General features: G+C 29.0%; 2 protein-coding genes across 2 annotated transcripts; one reads left to right on the top strand and one right to left on the bottom strand.

Moving 5' to 3' along the window:
• The first annotated feature begins 2,062 nt into the window (after nt 1–2,062).
• LOC108465686 (RING-H2 finger protein ATL5) lies at nt 2,063–3,702 on the top strand. The gene has a single exon (XM_053021041.1). The coding sequence runs from the start codon at nt 2,399–2,401 to the stop codon at nt 3,158–3,160; it is 762 nt and encodes a 253-aa protein (XP_052877001.1). The 5' UTR covers nt 2,063–2,398; the 3' UTR covers nt 3,161–3,702.
• A 9,241-nt stretch (nt 3,703–12,943) lies between these two features.
• On the bottom strand, nt 12,944–14,702 carry LOC108472831 (probable pectinesterase/pectinesterase inhibitor 7). Its single transcript, XM_017774389.1, has 2 exons — nt 13,715–14,702; nt 12,944–13,635 (listed from the first exon to the last, which is right to left on the bottom strand). The coding sequence occupies exons 1-2, from the start codon at nt 14,700–14,702 to the stop codon at nt 12,944–12,946; spliced, it is 1,680 nt and encodes a 559-aa protein (XP_017629878.1).
• Between the last annotated feature and the right edge of the window lie 3,489 nt (nt 14,703–18,191).

Raw genomic sequence — 18,191 nt, 5'->3', positions numbered from 1 at the left:
CAAAGAATTTTTAGATAATAAGCTTTTTGTTTTTAAATTATGCAAAAACAATTAAATTTCAATTTTGGTGCTTATATAATGTTCAAATTTAAGATTAGATTTTTATATTTTAATTTTAATATAATTTGATACATCAAAATTAGTCTAGATACTTTAACCGATTAAAATGCTAATATAAATTTTTAAAATTATTAACAATATTAAAATTTTTATTCAATTCAAATATATCATAATATCATAATTATTAAGAGAATAAATTTTACATTTTAAAATATCTTTTAACTATAACACCCCTCGGTCGGATGTATATATAAATAGATAGACATTCAATAACAGTTACTAAAAATATTCAATATACTTGTTATATTAGTGAGGACACGTCAATAGCAGCATTTAAAAGAAGTTGAAAGTGAAATTAAGTCAATTTAATAACTTTCATCTGTCACATTTATGAATTATATTAATATATCTGACCCAAAGTTAAATATGAAACCTACTTTTTTCCCTGTAAATTCAATTTTACCACTTTCACAATCATAATTGCAAATACAATACTGCATTTTAATAATTATTTATAGATGAATAAATTACAAAAAACATTTATATATATTTATACGAAATGAAATTTAAATTTAAAATATTAAAATTTTAAAACTTCAATTTTATTATTAAACCAAATCCTCATTCATTATCTTATTTGTTTTAAAATTAGAAAACCTTCATTTACAGGAAAAATGGGAGGACTTTTAGAAATATATTATATATGTATGATTCACCAGAGTTGGAGTATATTACTCGTTACAAAATAAGATTATAAGTAGGGTCAAGTTACAAAATTTTTAGGTGCGGAATTAAATTTTAATTTTTAGTAGTTTATATTTTTATAATTTTAAAGTATTAAATTAAAATCTTATTATTTTTAGGGAGGTCAAAGTAAAATTTTACCTTTATTAATTTAAAATTTAAAATTATTTAAAGAGCTTAAATAAACAAATTTCTATTTTAAGAGAACCAACACCCTAAATACGCCACTAGTTATAAGTTTATCATCTATAAATAAACTAATTTCAAATTATAATGATCTAACAAATGAGAAGTCAAAATCATTAGAAAGAATTACAAAGTCAAATTTTTTTTATTAAAATTGAGATTTAATTGTATTTTTTCAGAAGAGGCACAAATATAATAATATTAACTCATAATTAAATCACTCTTAAGTAAAACTGCAAACTCTAAACAAAGTTCACACACATGATAGGATTCAAGTAAGAATAAATCTAATAGAATTTATGCATAATTTATATCCGTGAAATCCAAATCTAAAATACTCTAAATTTTAGGATATCAAACTTGTCAACACAATCGATTTATAATCTATATTAGTAAATAAAATGTTTGACCGAGTTCATATGTATGCATCAACTCAATTATAAAAATACAAAAAATAAATTTAAGTAATAAATAAACCTAAAAGTTAATTTTTAAAATTTCTCATAATTTTATTTCATTTAATACACGTGGTCCACTATAAAGTAAAAATTAAAATCTCATTTACAAAACTACTTACATTCATTTTATTTCAATAATTATAGTCTTTAAAACGATTACTTAAATATAATTTTATTTCTTCTGGATATAGCATAAGAGTAGTTTTGTCCATGTCTTTCACAAAGAAGTGATATTTGAAGGAACAGTAGAGGGCCAATGAACCCCACAATAGAGTTGTACATACACGCCCTAATAAAATTTTAAATTCAGTCAAAATAGATTTAATTTTTTGTCTAAATTTAATTCGGATAAAAATGTTAAAATTGAATTTGATCCGATTCAGTTATATTATTTTTTATTTTATTTTTATGTAACTTTTAAAAATATAATATATCAAATACGTTAAAAATATTAAAATAAATGATTCTATTTTAAAATTTTAACTAAAGCTCGATTAATTTTACTATTATTATTATATTTTTTACAGATCTTCGAACCAGGGTGATTGCCGCACCATCGACAACTCTACCCCAGAATATATGATAGGACACAATTCACATGATGTGATGAGGGGTTTTGAGAAGACATAAATGTGGGATACATGCTAAGAATACAGGACATTACAAAGACGGAATTAGAAAGCCGGCCTGATACAAAGATAAATAAATAAAACCTCCCTCCTCTTTAACAACAACATCAAAAGCCAAAAATTAAATCCCCCAAAAAATAAAATATCTAAGATCAAGAAATCCAAACCCCGTCAATGACCAAACTCAGCAATCACAGGAGTATATAGCAATAGCAAGGAACCTTCCTTTTTCCCTTTCCCTTCTCTTCTCTCCATAAAAACCCTCCCCCACCATTCCATCCTTTCTTCTCCACCTCTCATACCTTCATTTTCTTTTCTTCAATGGATAACTACTCTGATTTTCGAACCAGACACATTAATTATGCTCTCAATGGCAAAGTAATGCTCTGCACTGGTGTCCTTCTCTTCATAGTCTTGTTCATCCTCCTCTGCTTCCATAACTACGCTCCTTTCTTCTTCGGGAACCGCCGTCGCCGCTACCTCCGCCGGCGTCGTGCTCAGCACTTGCTCTCCATTTCCGCTGCCATTACTCCACCACCCTCCGCTGCTGCTGCTTCCGAAGGTTTGGACCTTTCTGTCATTAAAACAATCCCCACCCTTATTTACTCTGACATAGCCAAGGCCAGCGATTTCACTCCACTTACTTGCGCAGTTTGCTTGTCCGAGTTCGAAAACGACGAGAAAGCTCGCGTTTTGCCCAATTGCAACCATTCCTTCCACGTTGACTGCATCGACATGTGGTTTTATACTCACTCTAACTGCCCACTGTGTAGAGCTCCAGTCCGAGTTGATGTTCCGGTCAACCCACCTAAAACATTAGAGCAGGCTGCCGTTACGGTATCTGAACCAGCCGGCTCTGAGCCTCCTATTACAGATATTGAAATGAGCAGCCCTTCTGCTACTGCTTCTTCTTCATCATCGTCGTCGTCATTGAAAATGGAGAGTTGCCCCATGAAAAGACTAGAGCTAGTGGGGGTGGGAATTCTAGTGGAGGTCCCCCCCGGAGAAAATAGATTAACGGGTGGTGCGGATGCGGGTTCGGGTAACCGGATTCTGAGCCTAAAGAGAATTTGGAGCGCATAACAATAATAATAGGGCAGGAAGTAGTAAAATCTCTGTAAACTGTAGGTAATTTGCATTTACTCGCAGAAGGCTTTAGTAGTCAGATATATGTGGCCGGAGAGAGAAGCGGGAAACAACAGGTGGTGTTAGCAAAGACGGTATTGTTTTTGTAAACGTGGCGATCACTCATTGCGAAGCTTGGATACACCTTTCATTTGATGTCACATCGGCACTGTTTCTGTCCTGGCTTATAACGTAAATAGGAGAAATTACTTTGACTTCAAACTAGCGAATCTGGACAGTGATTTTATATGTAACTGTAAATATAATTATTTACTTTGACTTCAAAGCAACGACTTCTAGTTTATATATTTTATTTTTAGTAGAAAAAAGGTGCATCCTTTATAATTATTTTATTCATTGAAGAATTATGAACCAATACAATACAGGTAGGTCGCTGTGTCTACAGAAGCATATTTGGCAAGCTTATGAGCTGGTTCATCAGAAATTATTAGTTATTGTGTGAATTTACCCTAATATATTTTATTTTGAAGAATGGTAAATTAATCTATGCTTGCTTTATCCTTGGCTTCTCTTTTGTCAAGTTATGGGCTTGGGTCCCCTCATGTATTCATTCTTCTAACTTCTATTAATAATAGCTTCAATTACTTTTTTTTTCCCCTTAAAAATAACATTTAAAATCTTGCAATTGTGGTTAAGTGTATTTATGAACTATTCAAAATCTTCCTTTATAATTTTATTAAACTTCTTACTTAATATAAAACATCAAACTTTAAATTTGACAAATTTTTCATTTTAATCTTTAGATTTTTTGGATCATATTAACTTTTAAAGTTATAAACTGTTATACAAATCAATCCCTAAAACAAATGAAATATGACGAATAGCATATTGACATGAATAAAACGTTGATATTAAAAATTATAATTTAGTGGTAAAAATATTTTGATTTATAAGATTATAATTTATTTTAATTGCAAATATAAGTTAAATATATATGATATTAGAAAGTAATTTTTTTTACATGTATCACTATGATATTCGTTAATTCTGTCAACCGATTTAAACTAAAAATGTTGTTTGTCTTAAGGGCTGATTTGTGTAACAGTTGGCAACTTTAAAGACCAATATAAGAAAAAGAAAGTCTAGGATTAATATAAGAAACGTTGCCAATTTCAGGGCTAATCAATATGTTAAGCCTAAAATTTTCAAAAACAAAAATTGGATATAATAAGTAAGTAAATAACTATTATCAATTCATTTGAAAAATATTAAATTAAACTTTATTTTTCAAAATCTTATTTTAAAACAAATATTTTCTCACCTTATTAAAAATTAAAATATTTAAATGTCATATTTAACTTTTATTTAAAACTATTCAAAATAAAATAATTAATATCATATTAATAAAATTAGAATTATGAATATTAAATTTACTATTGTCAAATTAAAAATTATTATAAATTGAGTGCTAACAAAATTTAATATTGAAAATTCCTTACTTAATATTTAACACTTAAAGTTTAAATTTGTTAAACACCCAGTGAATAATAACAAGGTGTTACCAAAAAATCACTCAGCAATTGGAAAATGTTAACAGTTTGACTTTGGCAAAACTACTTTTTGGTTGTTGAAGGAATTGACAAGATAATTAATTTTAAAATTGTCAACCCAAGTTCGGGTATTCCCAATTATTACCTGTACTATTATAATCAACACGTGTTTAATTTATGAAGTACTTTATTTTCTTTTCAGAAATAAAAAATCCAAGCCAAGATCTTGGCCTCCTCTATTAACATCACTTCATTAAAAGAGAGATATTTATCCCACTTAATTTGGTTTGTATAACGTAAAGTTACTCTAACGATGCTATGAATTTTCTTATTAGTATTTTTACGCGGCCAATAAAAGGACAAATTATAGAAATGAAAACCTATTGTTCTACAATTCATAATCAATAAACCAAATGCTGATAAGGCTCTACTACTATTAATAATCGCCATAATTACATGAAAACAATCAGATTCGTTTATGATATTATCGGAACCAAATACTTTCAGCCAACAAAAAACTTTAGAGAGTGCAAACTCAATAGCTAAGTTTAGGCTTCAACCATAAAAGAGAATGACCCGAAAGTACTTTTTGATAAAATTACCATCCAAATTTCAGATTAAAGCTGCAAAATTTGTCGACCCTTCAGCCATAATACAAGCCGCATCTAAGTTGCATTTTAATTGACTATCACTAGGCCTAATCCAAACGGAACCACTAGATCGTCTCATAGTATTACTGCTCATCACTCTATCAAAAATGCCTGACGCATTTCTCCAACTTTGCAGAAATGAGGCATATGCAAACTGTTAACATTAATGGAAGACAATTAATAATGGTTGCCATTAACATTAATGGGAGACAATAAAAAATGACAACCACCAACTTTAGAAAAGTGGCATGGGATAATTTTTTTTGGTCCTTGAGATAATGGGCTATTTATAGTTTGGTCCTTGAACCTCAACTATAAATAGGCCTTCTCATTTCTCATTTCATCATCCCAACCAATCTTTCTCTCTTAGTTTTCTCTCTTCTCCCATTTGAGAATTCTTAAGGAATTCTATTTGTTTGTAATATTTTGAAGATAGTAAAGTTATCATCTGGTGTTAGTGCCCGAGGACGTAGGTATAATTTACCGAACCTCGTTAAAACTCTTGTGTTCTTTTTGTCCTATTTTTCTTTCAATATTTGAGGGTATAATAGTAGTATTTAATTGTGCTATTAAATTACGTTAGAAGGAATATTCTGACTAAGGAAAGACTTGGTATTTAAGAGATCCTTGTGATCCACCTCTCTTCCCTGGGAATTGAACTTTGTGTGATTTTTTAGTACAATAATTTACACGCTTCCGACCCTATTGGAACAACACAAACAATGGTGGAGCCATATTGATGCTTGTCGGGTACCTTACAAAAAATTTAAAAAAAATAAATATTATTTTTAAAATTTTAAAATTTTTATATAATTAATGTATTAATTCAAAAAAAAACTCACAAAAACTGAAAAAGACTCACAACATTTTTGAAAAAGAATTATTTTTATAAAATAAATGAATCTCTCCTGTTACTAAAATTCAAAAATCTTTAATTCTTTTATGTTCTTCCAACACTCATTTTTTTTTTTGGATTTTTTTTTTATTCTCTAAAATTTTTATAAGATAGGTGTTCAATCTTTCAATACTACTTTCATGTTGATCTCCTATGTAACGTCCCCCTACCCGAGACCGTTGCCGGAGTCAAGCAGGAGACATTACTAAACTTATCATAGCACTTAAACAGTTTTCGTAGTAAACTATCCATCTGCGTCACGGTCGCTAAAAAAATCATATCTCGAGTTACGAAACTCGAAATCCAATTCTGTAAATTTTCCTGAAACTAGACTCATATATCTACTTACTAATTTTTTCTAGAATTTTGGTCAGGCCAATTAGTACAGTTTATTAGAAGAAGTCTCCCCTGTTTCAGGGTTTGGCTACTCTGACCCTTGTGCACTACGAATCAAATTTCTTCCTGTACAGAAATCCAATGACTATGCCATTTGTTTCAATTAAAATAGACTCAATAAGGAATCCATAAAAATAAAGTTTGAGTCCTAATTTTAATACACAATTTATGGTGAATTTCTAAAGTCAGAACAGGGAATCCAGAAATTGTTCTAACCCTATTTCACCAAAACGTAAATATCTCATAAAACACAACTCTTTTACCTATTTTGTTTCTTCCATATAAAAATAGATTCATTAAGCTTCAATTACATATTTTATTAATCATCTAATTCACTTTATACTATTTTTGGTATATTTTCAAAGTTGGACTACTGTTACTGTCCAAATCTGTTTTAGTATAAAATGTTGATAATTAAACTTATAACATCTTCATTTCTTCTCTCTACAACATTTACCAACAATTCCTCTTATTACTCTTCACTAACATATCAAAACATACCATACTTAAGGTTTTGGTAACATTTACAAAACATACCAAAATATCATTTAACAACTTAGATACTTTCAAAATAACTTAAAGACATCTTAGGTACAATGCCATTTTCCAAAAGATAGAAACTTCACCAATTTGAGTTTGGGGATCGGCTTGTATCTTGAGTCCTTATACTTTCAGACCTAGCCTCAAGCACGGAAACAAACCGTCTGTTGAGAATACTCTCAGTGGTATTTCTATAAACAATAGCTTAATCAACTTTAAGACATGGTAATTCAAACACATTATTGCTATTATTCAATATCAATCAAGACTTTAATAACCTTTACTTTATTTACCCTTATTAACATAACTCGGACACTAACGGATACACGGATTCAACCCACACTCCGGGATAAGCACATAGTGCTTCATCGAACAAATCCGAACTTTAACATTATAGTACACAAAGTACTTCATCGGAACAAATCTGGAACTTTAACAGAGAGTCGACACATAGTGTCTCATCGACTCAATGTCGGAATATCCCAATACTTCCAATTCCTATGATATGTCAACTATATCCGACTAGCCCGACAATCATTAATAGGGTATTCAAAATCACATTCATTTCAATATGGTAAAATACTTACCTCATTCACATTTTCATACAATATAAATATCAAATATAGCAATAACGATTAAGCTCGGTTTATAGAAATACAAACCACTATTTATCGAATTTAATCGATATCTTCGTTCACTTTCTCTTTTCCTTCTTTGATGACGATCCGTGCTACGCTTTGCTACTAACAATCATACAATTAAAATCATCAATATACTAATTCATAAAACACATTTTCACTTTCTATCAAACTTTTACAAAAATTCCAATTTCGTCCTTTTCCATTACTAATCTTTTTTCTTTAACTTAAGCTTCATATTCTCTTTTAATCAACTCATTAACAATTTCTAACTCATAAAATTCATTATAAAACATAAATTTTGAGCTCTATTCAACTTAATCCCTATTTAAACCTAACTTAGAATTCTTTTAATAAATCACTCAATTTTCACTTCTAACTTCAATTCCTATCAATTTAACCCATAAAACCTCAATTTATTCAACTAAATCAATATCTAAAATTTTCTATTTTTCTTCATTTTAACCTCATACATGTAGAACTTTGAATTAGACATCCATAAACATAAAAATCATAAGAAAATGAGCTAAAACAACTTACCAATTAAACTTTAGGGCCTTAATCCTCAAATTTCCCTTTTCTATTTCTTTCTTTCTTTCCTTCTTTCTTTCTCACGTTTGCTCTCTGTAACTCTTTCTATGTTTCTTTACTCATTATTCTTTATTCATTATACTATATTATATTATTATTAACCAATAATAAATATATAATTAACATGTGTAATAGCTATAACATAAAATATCTTATAGCTATTATACATATATACCAACTATTACACATGTTATATCATACATTCACACACATGGCACTTAGGGTCTAATTGCTAGATTAGTCCCTTTTACTAATCTTTAATCTATAATTAAACTTTTATACCGTATGCAATTTAGTCATTATTCTAAATTCAAGCTACTTAACTTAATCAAACATTAAATAACCATTCAACTATAATTCATAAATATTTCTAATAAATATTCATGAATAAATTTCACGAAAATAAGACTCAAGACTCAATTTCCGATACCGTAACTTTCGGTTCATTACATCCTAATTTGGTAATAACTTTTTTTTTCAAGTTTTATCGATTAAAAAAATTAGGATTGTGACTTTTCTTATAATAGATTAAGATTTTTATGCAAGCTTTAGTTTTTTTTTTTCTTTATTGAACAATTTTGGGATTATTGATTTTGTATGAGATTCTTAGCATCGTAAGTGAATAATAATTTTTTGAGGATGAATAATACAAATACTTGAAAATTAAGATTGATTAATACAAACACTTGAAGAAATTGAGATTGATTCAAAACTTAGCTTTGTCATTCAGGAAGTGTTATTGCTATTGTGTTTATTATGAATCTTGTGTTTGAAAAATTGATATATTGCATTCTCATGACACTAAAAAGTATTTAAGGGATGTTTATTTTATGAAAGAAAATTACTAATAATATGTTGATTTCATACAAACTTTTATATGTTTTAAATGTTTAATAAAATAAAAAAATATTTTAAAAATATATAGATAAAGTAAAAGAATAACAAAAAAAAACATTAATTTATACTAACTTTTATAAACATTTTAACTTTTTAAAAATTAATCCCATTATCCAAATTTTCCTCACGTATGCAAACAAAATAAAGGTTGCCAAAACACCAGTATTATTATCACATGCGTTTTTTCTTAAAAAAAAAAATACTTCGTAATTTATATGACTCACCTCAAATAATTTTATTTATTTCATAACACATGAATTTTTCCTTTTAAAAAAAAATTAACTTGGCTAGAGCTCGAACTATTGGGACCACTTATCTTGTACGGATTGAATGTTGGTCATTCACATATTGCATATATTGGTTCTCCAGGCATAATAATTCATACTAAACTAAAGACATGCCTAGAATAACTTAGGTCTACAATATACCAATAGTCCAAAAAAAACGTATTATTGTTATTTATCGAGTAGTTAAAAGTTCAAAACTTTCTCATGTTTTCATATCAGCGTGACTTGATTATTTTTCAAAAAAAGAAGAAGCTACACTTGCTTAATATTCATCATCCACTTATACCAATACTATTATATATAAATCAAAGGCTCTAAGACTTTTCCTACGTACACTTGTTCATTGTTTTTTTTTATTTTAATTATAAGATGGTGGTCAAATTTTATTTTTGATCCGATTTAAATTTTATATTTTAGATCTATTTTTACAATGAAATTAGTAAAAAAACATAGTATAAGGCATTAATGACATACTCCATCATCACCTTTTCTTGCCATATAACTTGCCCTATAAAATATTGCACAAACACACACATAAAGAGTCAGCCACAACGCAATCATGCCATCAAGCTCTAGCAGTAACGATGTGGAAGCATCTTTTAGAAAAAAATATAGTTATGAATTCATCAATTATATTTGGAAAAGTAGAAGGATGATAAGATAATTAAGCTTAATTTGTCATCTGGACATATTAACATCCTTGCCACAGATGGAGAGTATTCTGAAATTCCAACCGGAGATTTCTTCTCGATGAGCATGTCTATTTTATAAAGTGGAATCTAAAAAATGATTAAAAAATATGTATTCATTGCCGATTATGAGATCACCTTCAGTTAGCACCTCCAGCTTGGCATGATTATCGTACTATAATTAACTTTATTTATTTTTAAGGGTAAATTACAAAAATAGTTATTTTTTTTTTTTTGCCTTAGATTACATTTTAGTCACTTAGGTTATCTTTTTGTTACGAAGTGGTCATTCTACCGCTAAACTCAATTACCTTTCTAACGGTAGTCCAAATGAGTTTTAAATGCCAACTTGGATGTCTAGTTGTTTAAAAATAGGTTTTTAATTAAATAAATTTAATTTGGACTATCATGTAGGACATTCAAGTTGGCATTTAAAACCCATTTAAATTGCCACTTAGGACCTCCGTTAGGGAGGTAATGGAGCTTAATGTTAGAGTGAACACTTCGTAACAAAACAATAACGTAAGTGACCAAAAGATAACATTTCAAACAAAAATGATTAAAATGTAATCTGACGCAAACAAAAGTGATTATTTTTACAATTTATCCTATTTTTAATTATAATATAAGAATTAAATAAATGATAAGAAAAAGTTGAAAAATAATTAATATTTATAGTTTCTTGCTTAGCATTTAAATCCCAATTCGTACATTGAATGATACACACTCTTTTTCTTTTTATTTTTTTTAATGCCAATCACATAAATATAATACAAATAATTATTCCTTCCTGTTTTTGGAAACTTGGCGTTGATTTTTATTTAAAGATTGCTGGGATGTTGAATTATTTAGTTCTGCATAATATAATCTTGCTTAGAATTTGAATACGATTCAATAATTATCAATCATGTTCAAAATTTTATTAAGATCCTAACTTGGACCCTATATTTTAGCTCGTTTTGATAGTCGGTTGATAGTTTTAATTAATTAAAATTTAGTACTACATAAAGTAATATAAATTGAATCAATATAGAAAAAGAAGGGTTTTTGTTAGATACAAAATTTGAAGTTTTTTTTTTGGTAAATAATAAAATATTAGTGAAAGTTAAATTGTGTATTAGTATTGATCTTCTAGTAGATTTCTTAAATATTCTGGTGGATCTATATGGATAATTAACTGTTCCATTTCGCTTCTAGTCTCTTTAGCAATACGATCAACTATTTTATTGTTGTCTCTCAAGATCTGACAGAATGACACATTCCAATCTTTAAAGCATCTCTCGTATACTTTACGAACTTCACAGTATTTACTACTCACAACTAAACTGTTTTGGATAACTAAGACATTGTCGTTTTCAATTTCCACTTTGAAGTTCATTCAAAAATAATATTGAGTTTACGTATAATTTGGTAATAAATCAATAACATGCAGTATTTACTTACTAGATTCCTATTTAAAGTTTTGAAATTTTGACTTATTTTATTATTAAAATTATTTTTATCTTGTGCGTGGTTGTTTGTAATTTAAATTTTAATAAGGTATTTTTTATCTAGTAGTTTAAAACTTTTTATTAGAAAAAGCGATAAATATTAAAATTACATATAAATTTTGTTACAATTTGTAATTTTATACATCAACTTTAATTTAGTGCATTTATATATCAAATTTCAATTTTGGTTTAATTTTCACATTTCACTAACCTCGCTATTTATATAACACAATTTTCCGTTAAATCATGTGTACATTGTTGATATAACATTTTATTAAGTTAAAAACAAACAAACAAATTTAAACTATTTTCACTTAGATTTAAAAATAAACACATTTGGGAAAAATGTTTCTTATTTTCTATTTAAATTTGTTTGTTTGTTTTTAATATTAGAATCTTCAATTTAAGTTTAATATTTTTATTTTAAATAAACTTAATTATCACAAAGCTACATTTTGATTGATTAAATGTGCCACATGTTATAATCTAATTGGTGTCATATATTAACTGATTTTTAACATCGCTATCTAAAATAGTGAGCTTAATCAAATAATGAAATGATAATTTAAATACCAATTTGAAAAAAAAGATGTAACTTCCATGTAAATTGACCGATTGTCGTTATTTAATGATGACTTAAATGTCATCTTCTTCCTCTTGAAAAAACGAAGCGTTGTTGGTTTTTTTTTTTTTTTTTTTTTAATTCTTGGGAGGCCATTGAAAGTATTATGCAATTCTTTTTGTTCTTTTTAGAATGGCGATTCGCCATTTACCTTCCCTGGAACTTAAAATTCCTTTTATACATGAATAAAGATGTGCCCTTATGGGCATCATTTCTTACACACACTACTGAACAATGTGAGAGCATTTCTCAAACCGCGGATGGAGCTATATATTCGGTTTAATAAAAATAAATTTGGATGAAAAAGTTGACTTAAAATTATAGATGAGATCTTGAATATTATATATTTTAAGTATAGTGAACTTGTATATGCTTAAAAGAGAGAATTTTACCAAAAAAAAAAAAAAAGTAAGATTGTCCAAATTGTAATACTTAATTTGAATAGCATATGCATTTACACGTTTATTACATCATAAAACCAATGACAAGAGAAAGAAAATAAAGGACATATAATATCATATGATAAACTAATTGCTTATATTAAAGTTGCATTATAAGGAACTCCTGTATCTGGCAACCAATCGTCTCCCAACAAAAAAGACGACACCGTAAAGTTAATAGCATCGGTAGCATTAATCACATGGTAACCAGGCCATGTGACCCTATTCGAAGTGTTTGATCCAAGTCCATTATTGTCATACTCAGCATAGTACAATGTACTCAAGGCAAAATCTCCATCCCATTCTCTCCATCCGGCGGGGTCTATTAAATTGTCCATGAAACTTTGCATGTATACTGTCCTTGAATACTCTTTCCATGGTCTCCCCAAATATGTTTTGAAGTTTGTATTGCTCGAGGCCAGATCATCAGCAGCCATGATATTGCAGTTGTGAATTGATGTGCCAGTGTTTTGGTTCGGATCGGTTCGCCCTTGTGCGGTGATAGCATTGAATTGGCCGCTCATTGGTTGTCGAGAATATATGTTGCAATTCTGCAAAACAACGGCAGCGTTTCCAAATATGAAATCAACGGTGCCATAGATGTCACATTCTCTATAGAATTGCCTCATGGAATGAGTGTATAAGGTATCTTGGTATCCTTCGAAGCTGCAACTATAAAATGCTGACAAATCGGCCCCACTTCGAAGTGCGACAGCCTGATGCTTGATTGCTCCAGCAGTATTTTGGAAAGTTATATTTACCGCAACGAAGTTTGAAGCCACCACAGCTATAAAATTAATCATAAATGATCAACATTAAGCTGATAAACATTATGCAAATTCACATGTAGTTTTTGAATAACTTACCGAAAGTTGCAGAGTTAAAGGTTGTCCATCCGTCAACAACACTGCGGCTTCCTGTGATAATTGTCTGATTGATTCCGTCACCGATCATCATCAAGTATTTTTTGTTCTTAGGAATGGAAACGTACTCTTGATAAACACCGGCAGGGATGTAAATCAAGAAGTAACCATTTACACCATTCGTGTTGTTTGGTGCTGCTGATATAGCGTCGTTGATGGTAGTGAAATTTCCGCTACCGTCTTGGCTCACTGTCACAATGTTACTGATTAATACTTCATTATCAGAACCACTTGTTTGAAGAAGCTTTCTTTGGCCTAGAGACTCATAAATTGTTGACATAGTCTGACTAGACAATTTCATTAGCAAACGCCTATGTTTGAAACCTATCTGCTTACTACTAGGATGCCGTGAGGCTGATTTTTTCTCCTTAGGAACCCATCCCTTCGTAAAAAGAGCGAGAGAAACACTGTAAAGCTTTGTGTCATTAGACATAGGAACTGTGATGTTTTCCCTTATGCCTCGAGCTGAAGCAGTGGATTGTATGCCGTCCAAACAGGTTTGCTGGTTAGTTAAAATAGCACTAAGAAAAGTTTGTACATCCTCAGCTTCCACGGGGGGTAGAGTTTCACTAGTGCCATTGGCGGTTTTAAAGGAGCTCGAAAGGAAATCCATGTTCAAGCTAGCTAGATAGCAGCAGTCCTCTAAAGCACGAATGGCGGATATTGATAATGAGGACCGGTATTTATGTAGATACTCATTGACTAAGTCGAGGAAATTTCGAGACTGTGACAGAGATTTGCGAATGGAGAAACGACCGTAGCCATAGACATTGGTGGTTCGATTAGGGAGCACCGATTTGCAATAGGAAGGGTATGGAGTGGAGTCGCAAATGGTCCCCGGTGAGACAGGGTCAGATGGGGAAGCGTCTGCAAGAGAAGGAGAGAGAAAGAAGAAAGATATTGTTAGAAGATACAAGAGCATGGAAGCCATAGCTTTTGGAAAGATGGTTCCTGGCCGGGTTTGGTGTATTTAAAGAGAAGGTATGTTGATTCTATTTCTAGCACGACACCTTCATCTTAATGAGGATAAACGATAATTCATTTGTAAATTGAAGTAAACTGCTAAGACTTTTGGATTCTAATACATGATTAGGGAAACCAAGCAAGCAAGGGTTCCAATGACATTAACGTAATTTACAAGTTGGTTTTTGCGTATATTAAAGAAAGAAAACTCATCGCGCATGCCAGGAGTTTGTTCAAAGCACTTGGGATCGAGTTTTTTTCGGAAACAATGAAGCTTCCCCAAACTATAAAATTAGATCCACCTATTTCCCACTTTTCCTTTAATGTAAACTATCAATATTCTAAAGTTGAAATTTATAATATGGTTTACTTTTTCAATTATATCATTTTTTAAAAGGTTACAAATCTTACAATATTTTTTAATAAATAAATGTAATACATTTCAATTGATATTTACAATCAAATCTGCACATTAGATAAGATAAGAAACTAATTATTGTGATTATGGCTCATAATCATACATACTTATTTTAGACGAAGAAAGTTTTGTTTATAGATATACTAAAACTCTGAAAGAATAACTCATTATGATCATTTTTATTTATTTTGAGGAATGCCATGTACTATATTAATTAAATTGTTTATTTCATTCATAACAAATAAAAAATAAAAAATAGTTACTGCATTTAAGAGTATAATCTAGTGTTATGGGCCGCGGATCCAAGCTCGTGATGATTGCATACAAAACGCGTCATGAAAATCAACTAATCAAATGGGATTCATTTAATCTACTTGAAGTTGCCCGATTCATAGAATAATGGATAAACCCATCTACTTGAAGCATAGATGACCTAATGAAACACCCTAATTACTGTTGTAATTGTTGTAAATCCTAATGGATAAAGATGTATAGAGTTTAAATTTCTTAGGAGTCTCATTTTATGGATAGGCTTAAATTTTAATTGTTGATGTAATTCGATTAGTTCCATTAAATTTGAGGGAGCTCAATTATAAATAAATGTATTCCCCTCATTTATAGTCATTCACTTGAAAACATTTAAAAGTAATAAAATACTTTTTAGAGCATTTACTTAAACTTGTGGTTGCACTATTTTTGTTGTCGCTAGCAGAAGTTATGATAAAGGGTCCTGGTCTCGGAAGAGATGCAACATTACGAGCTATTCGCAAAAGTGGTATATTATTAAGTTTCGTACGAGATGTAACCCTTATGTCACATAATGGTTGTAGACCCCCTAAAAAAAGATGTGTGTAGAAATAAACACTAAAGAGATTTTAAGAGAAATAAATGATTCAATGATCTGATAAAATAAAATAATATTACTATGGTTCAATATAAAGTAAAAGTCTTTACTTCGACTCGGACACGACAATGGAAGTGTGTTGAATCAAGAACAGTTAGCAAGCGCCTTTGTTATGGACACTTTATTTTGCCTCCACTTATTAAAGGCCAAGCCGACATAATACAATACATAATACAATGTGAAGAGCTTTACTTGGAGAACTAGAAGGAACATGCATTACACATGCAAAATCTGAGAAAATACCACATGAATAATCTACCATAGTAGGTATTCAAGAACCAGTCTATGAAATTTTAATGAATTGGAAAGAAATTGTATTGAGAGGGAATTTGTATGTCTCTTTTGAGTTTTTTTTCGCTTGCCTTCAATGTCTTAGAGAATTTCTGCGAGAAATCTCATTTTCCAAAATAAAGCTAATTTAGACATATTTGAATCTAAAAAATTACCAAAGACTGTACGATTTACGTACCAAACTAAAGTCCTAGTGTAATAACACTACTATTAGAGAAATGATTATATGAAAATATGATTACACGTCATTTTTATCCCTTTCTAATAGGAGAATGACAAATTGGATTTTTCCTTCTAATTTTCAGTCTTTTCCTCATGAAAAAATTCAAATCCAACTAAAAATGCTAAAAATCAAGAGGAAAAAGTTGATTTGTCACTTTCTTATTAGAAAGAGATAAGGATGACATGAAATTACAGTTTCATACAATCCATTCTCTTAATATCAAATACAAATCCTACATTTCACTTCGAATGAAAGTCTTAATTTAAAAAATTAGGTTATTCACGAATTTTAAAATGGATAAATAAGTTTGACGTTTATTGCATATTAAAATTCAATTGGCATGTAAATACTAACATTATATTTTTAGTAAATAAAACTATAAAATCTAATAAATCAAAACAAATAAGCTCAAATCTTGTCATCAGTTTTGTACAAAATTTTATTCTCTGATTTTTTAATTTAAAATTTTAATTAAAATTTAAATAGTAATAATTAAATTTATTTGATTAAATTATGTTATTAGTATTATATTATACGTAAATTTATAGATTTATAGATTTGAGTTTTACTTGGCATTACTTTTGTGGGGATAAAACTATTTTTAACTCCAAAAGCAATGCGAAAACTTGGATTTCAAAATTAAAAGTGGTGTCAAAAAGTATTTTTCTATCCAAACTGTGACGACCCAAAATTATGGGTATCGAGAAAAGTGTATTTTAGGATTTCTATTTTCATAAAAGGATTTTAAATATTTATTAAAAATATTTACGAAGTTAGTTGTGTGATTAATTAAGTTTTAGTTAGGTGAATTAGTTTGAATTAAGGTTAATTAGTTATAAGGATTAAATTGAATAAAGTGTAAAAGTTTAATTATAGATTAAAGAAAAGTTGAAGGATTAAATTAGTAAATAAACTATAAGAGACAAGTGTATGGTATAAATAATAACAAGTGTAATATTTATGTACATATACTTGTAAAAATATTATACATATGTATATAATAATTAAGTAATACTTAATATTTAAGTAATATATATTATATTATATTATAATAATAAAGTAAATAATAATAAAACAAAACAAATAAAGAATAAAAATAGAAAAAGGAACAGAGAAGCAAACGAAACAGGGGAGAAAAGAGAGAAAGAAAAGAAAAAGGGAAATTAAGGTTTTAAGGGTTCAAATTCAATTTGGTAAGTTTATTTAGTTCATTTCTTTATAATTTTATGTTTTTAGAATCTTAAAATAAAATATTACTTGATTTATGTTGAAATTTTTGAAGGTAGTGAATTTTTAGATATTGTTTATGTTGAATAAATTGAAGAATTAGGGTTAAATTGATAGAATTTCAAGTTAGAATTGAGAAAATGATTGAATTGTAAAATGAATCATAAGTTTTGAGTAATAAGGACTAAATTGAGAGAATTTTGAAATTAGGAATTTATGGTGAAATTAGAGAGTTAAATTTAGTTTTAAGTGGTAGTTGAATGAAAATAAAGAAAAAATTGTAAGTAAAATAAGGATAAATTTGATTAAGGATTAAATTGGAATTTAGGCAAAATTGTATAAAAATTGAAATATTCAATATGAAATTGTGTGTATTGATGATTTTTAATTGTTT

The sequence above is a fragment of the Gossypium arboreum genome, chromosome 11 (genome assembly GCF_025698485.1).
Source record: "Gossypium arboreum isolate Shixiya-1 chromosome 11, ASM2569848v2, whole genome shotgun sequence".
Classification (NCBI taxonomy): Eukaryota; Viridiplantae; Streptophyta; class Magnoliopsida; order Malvales; family Malvaceae; genus Gossypium; species Gossypium arboreum.
This window is presented reverse-complemented; position numbering and strand designations above follow the sequence as displayed.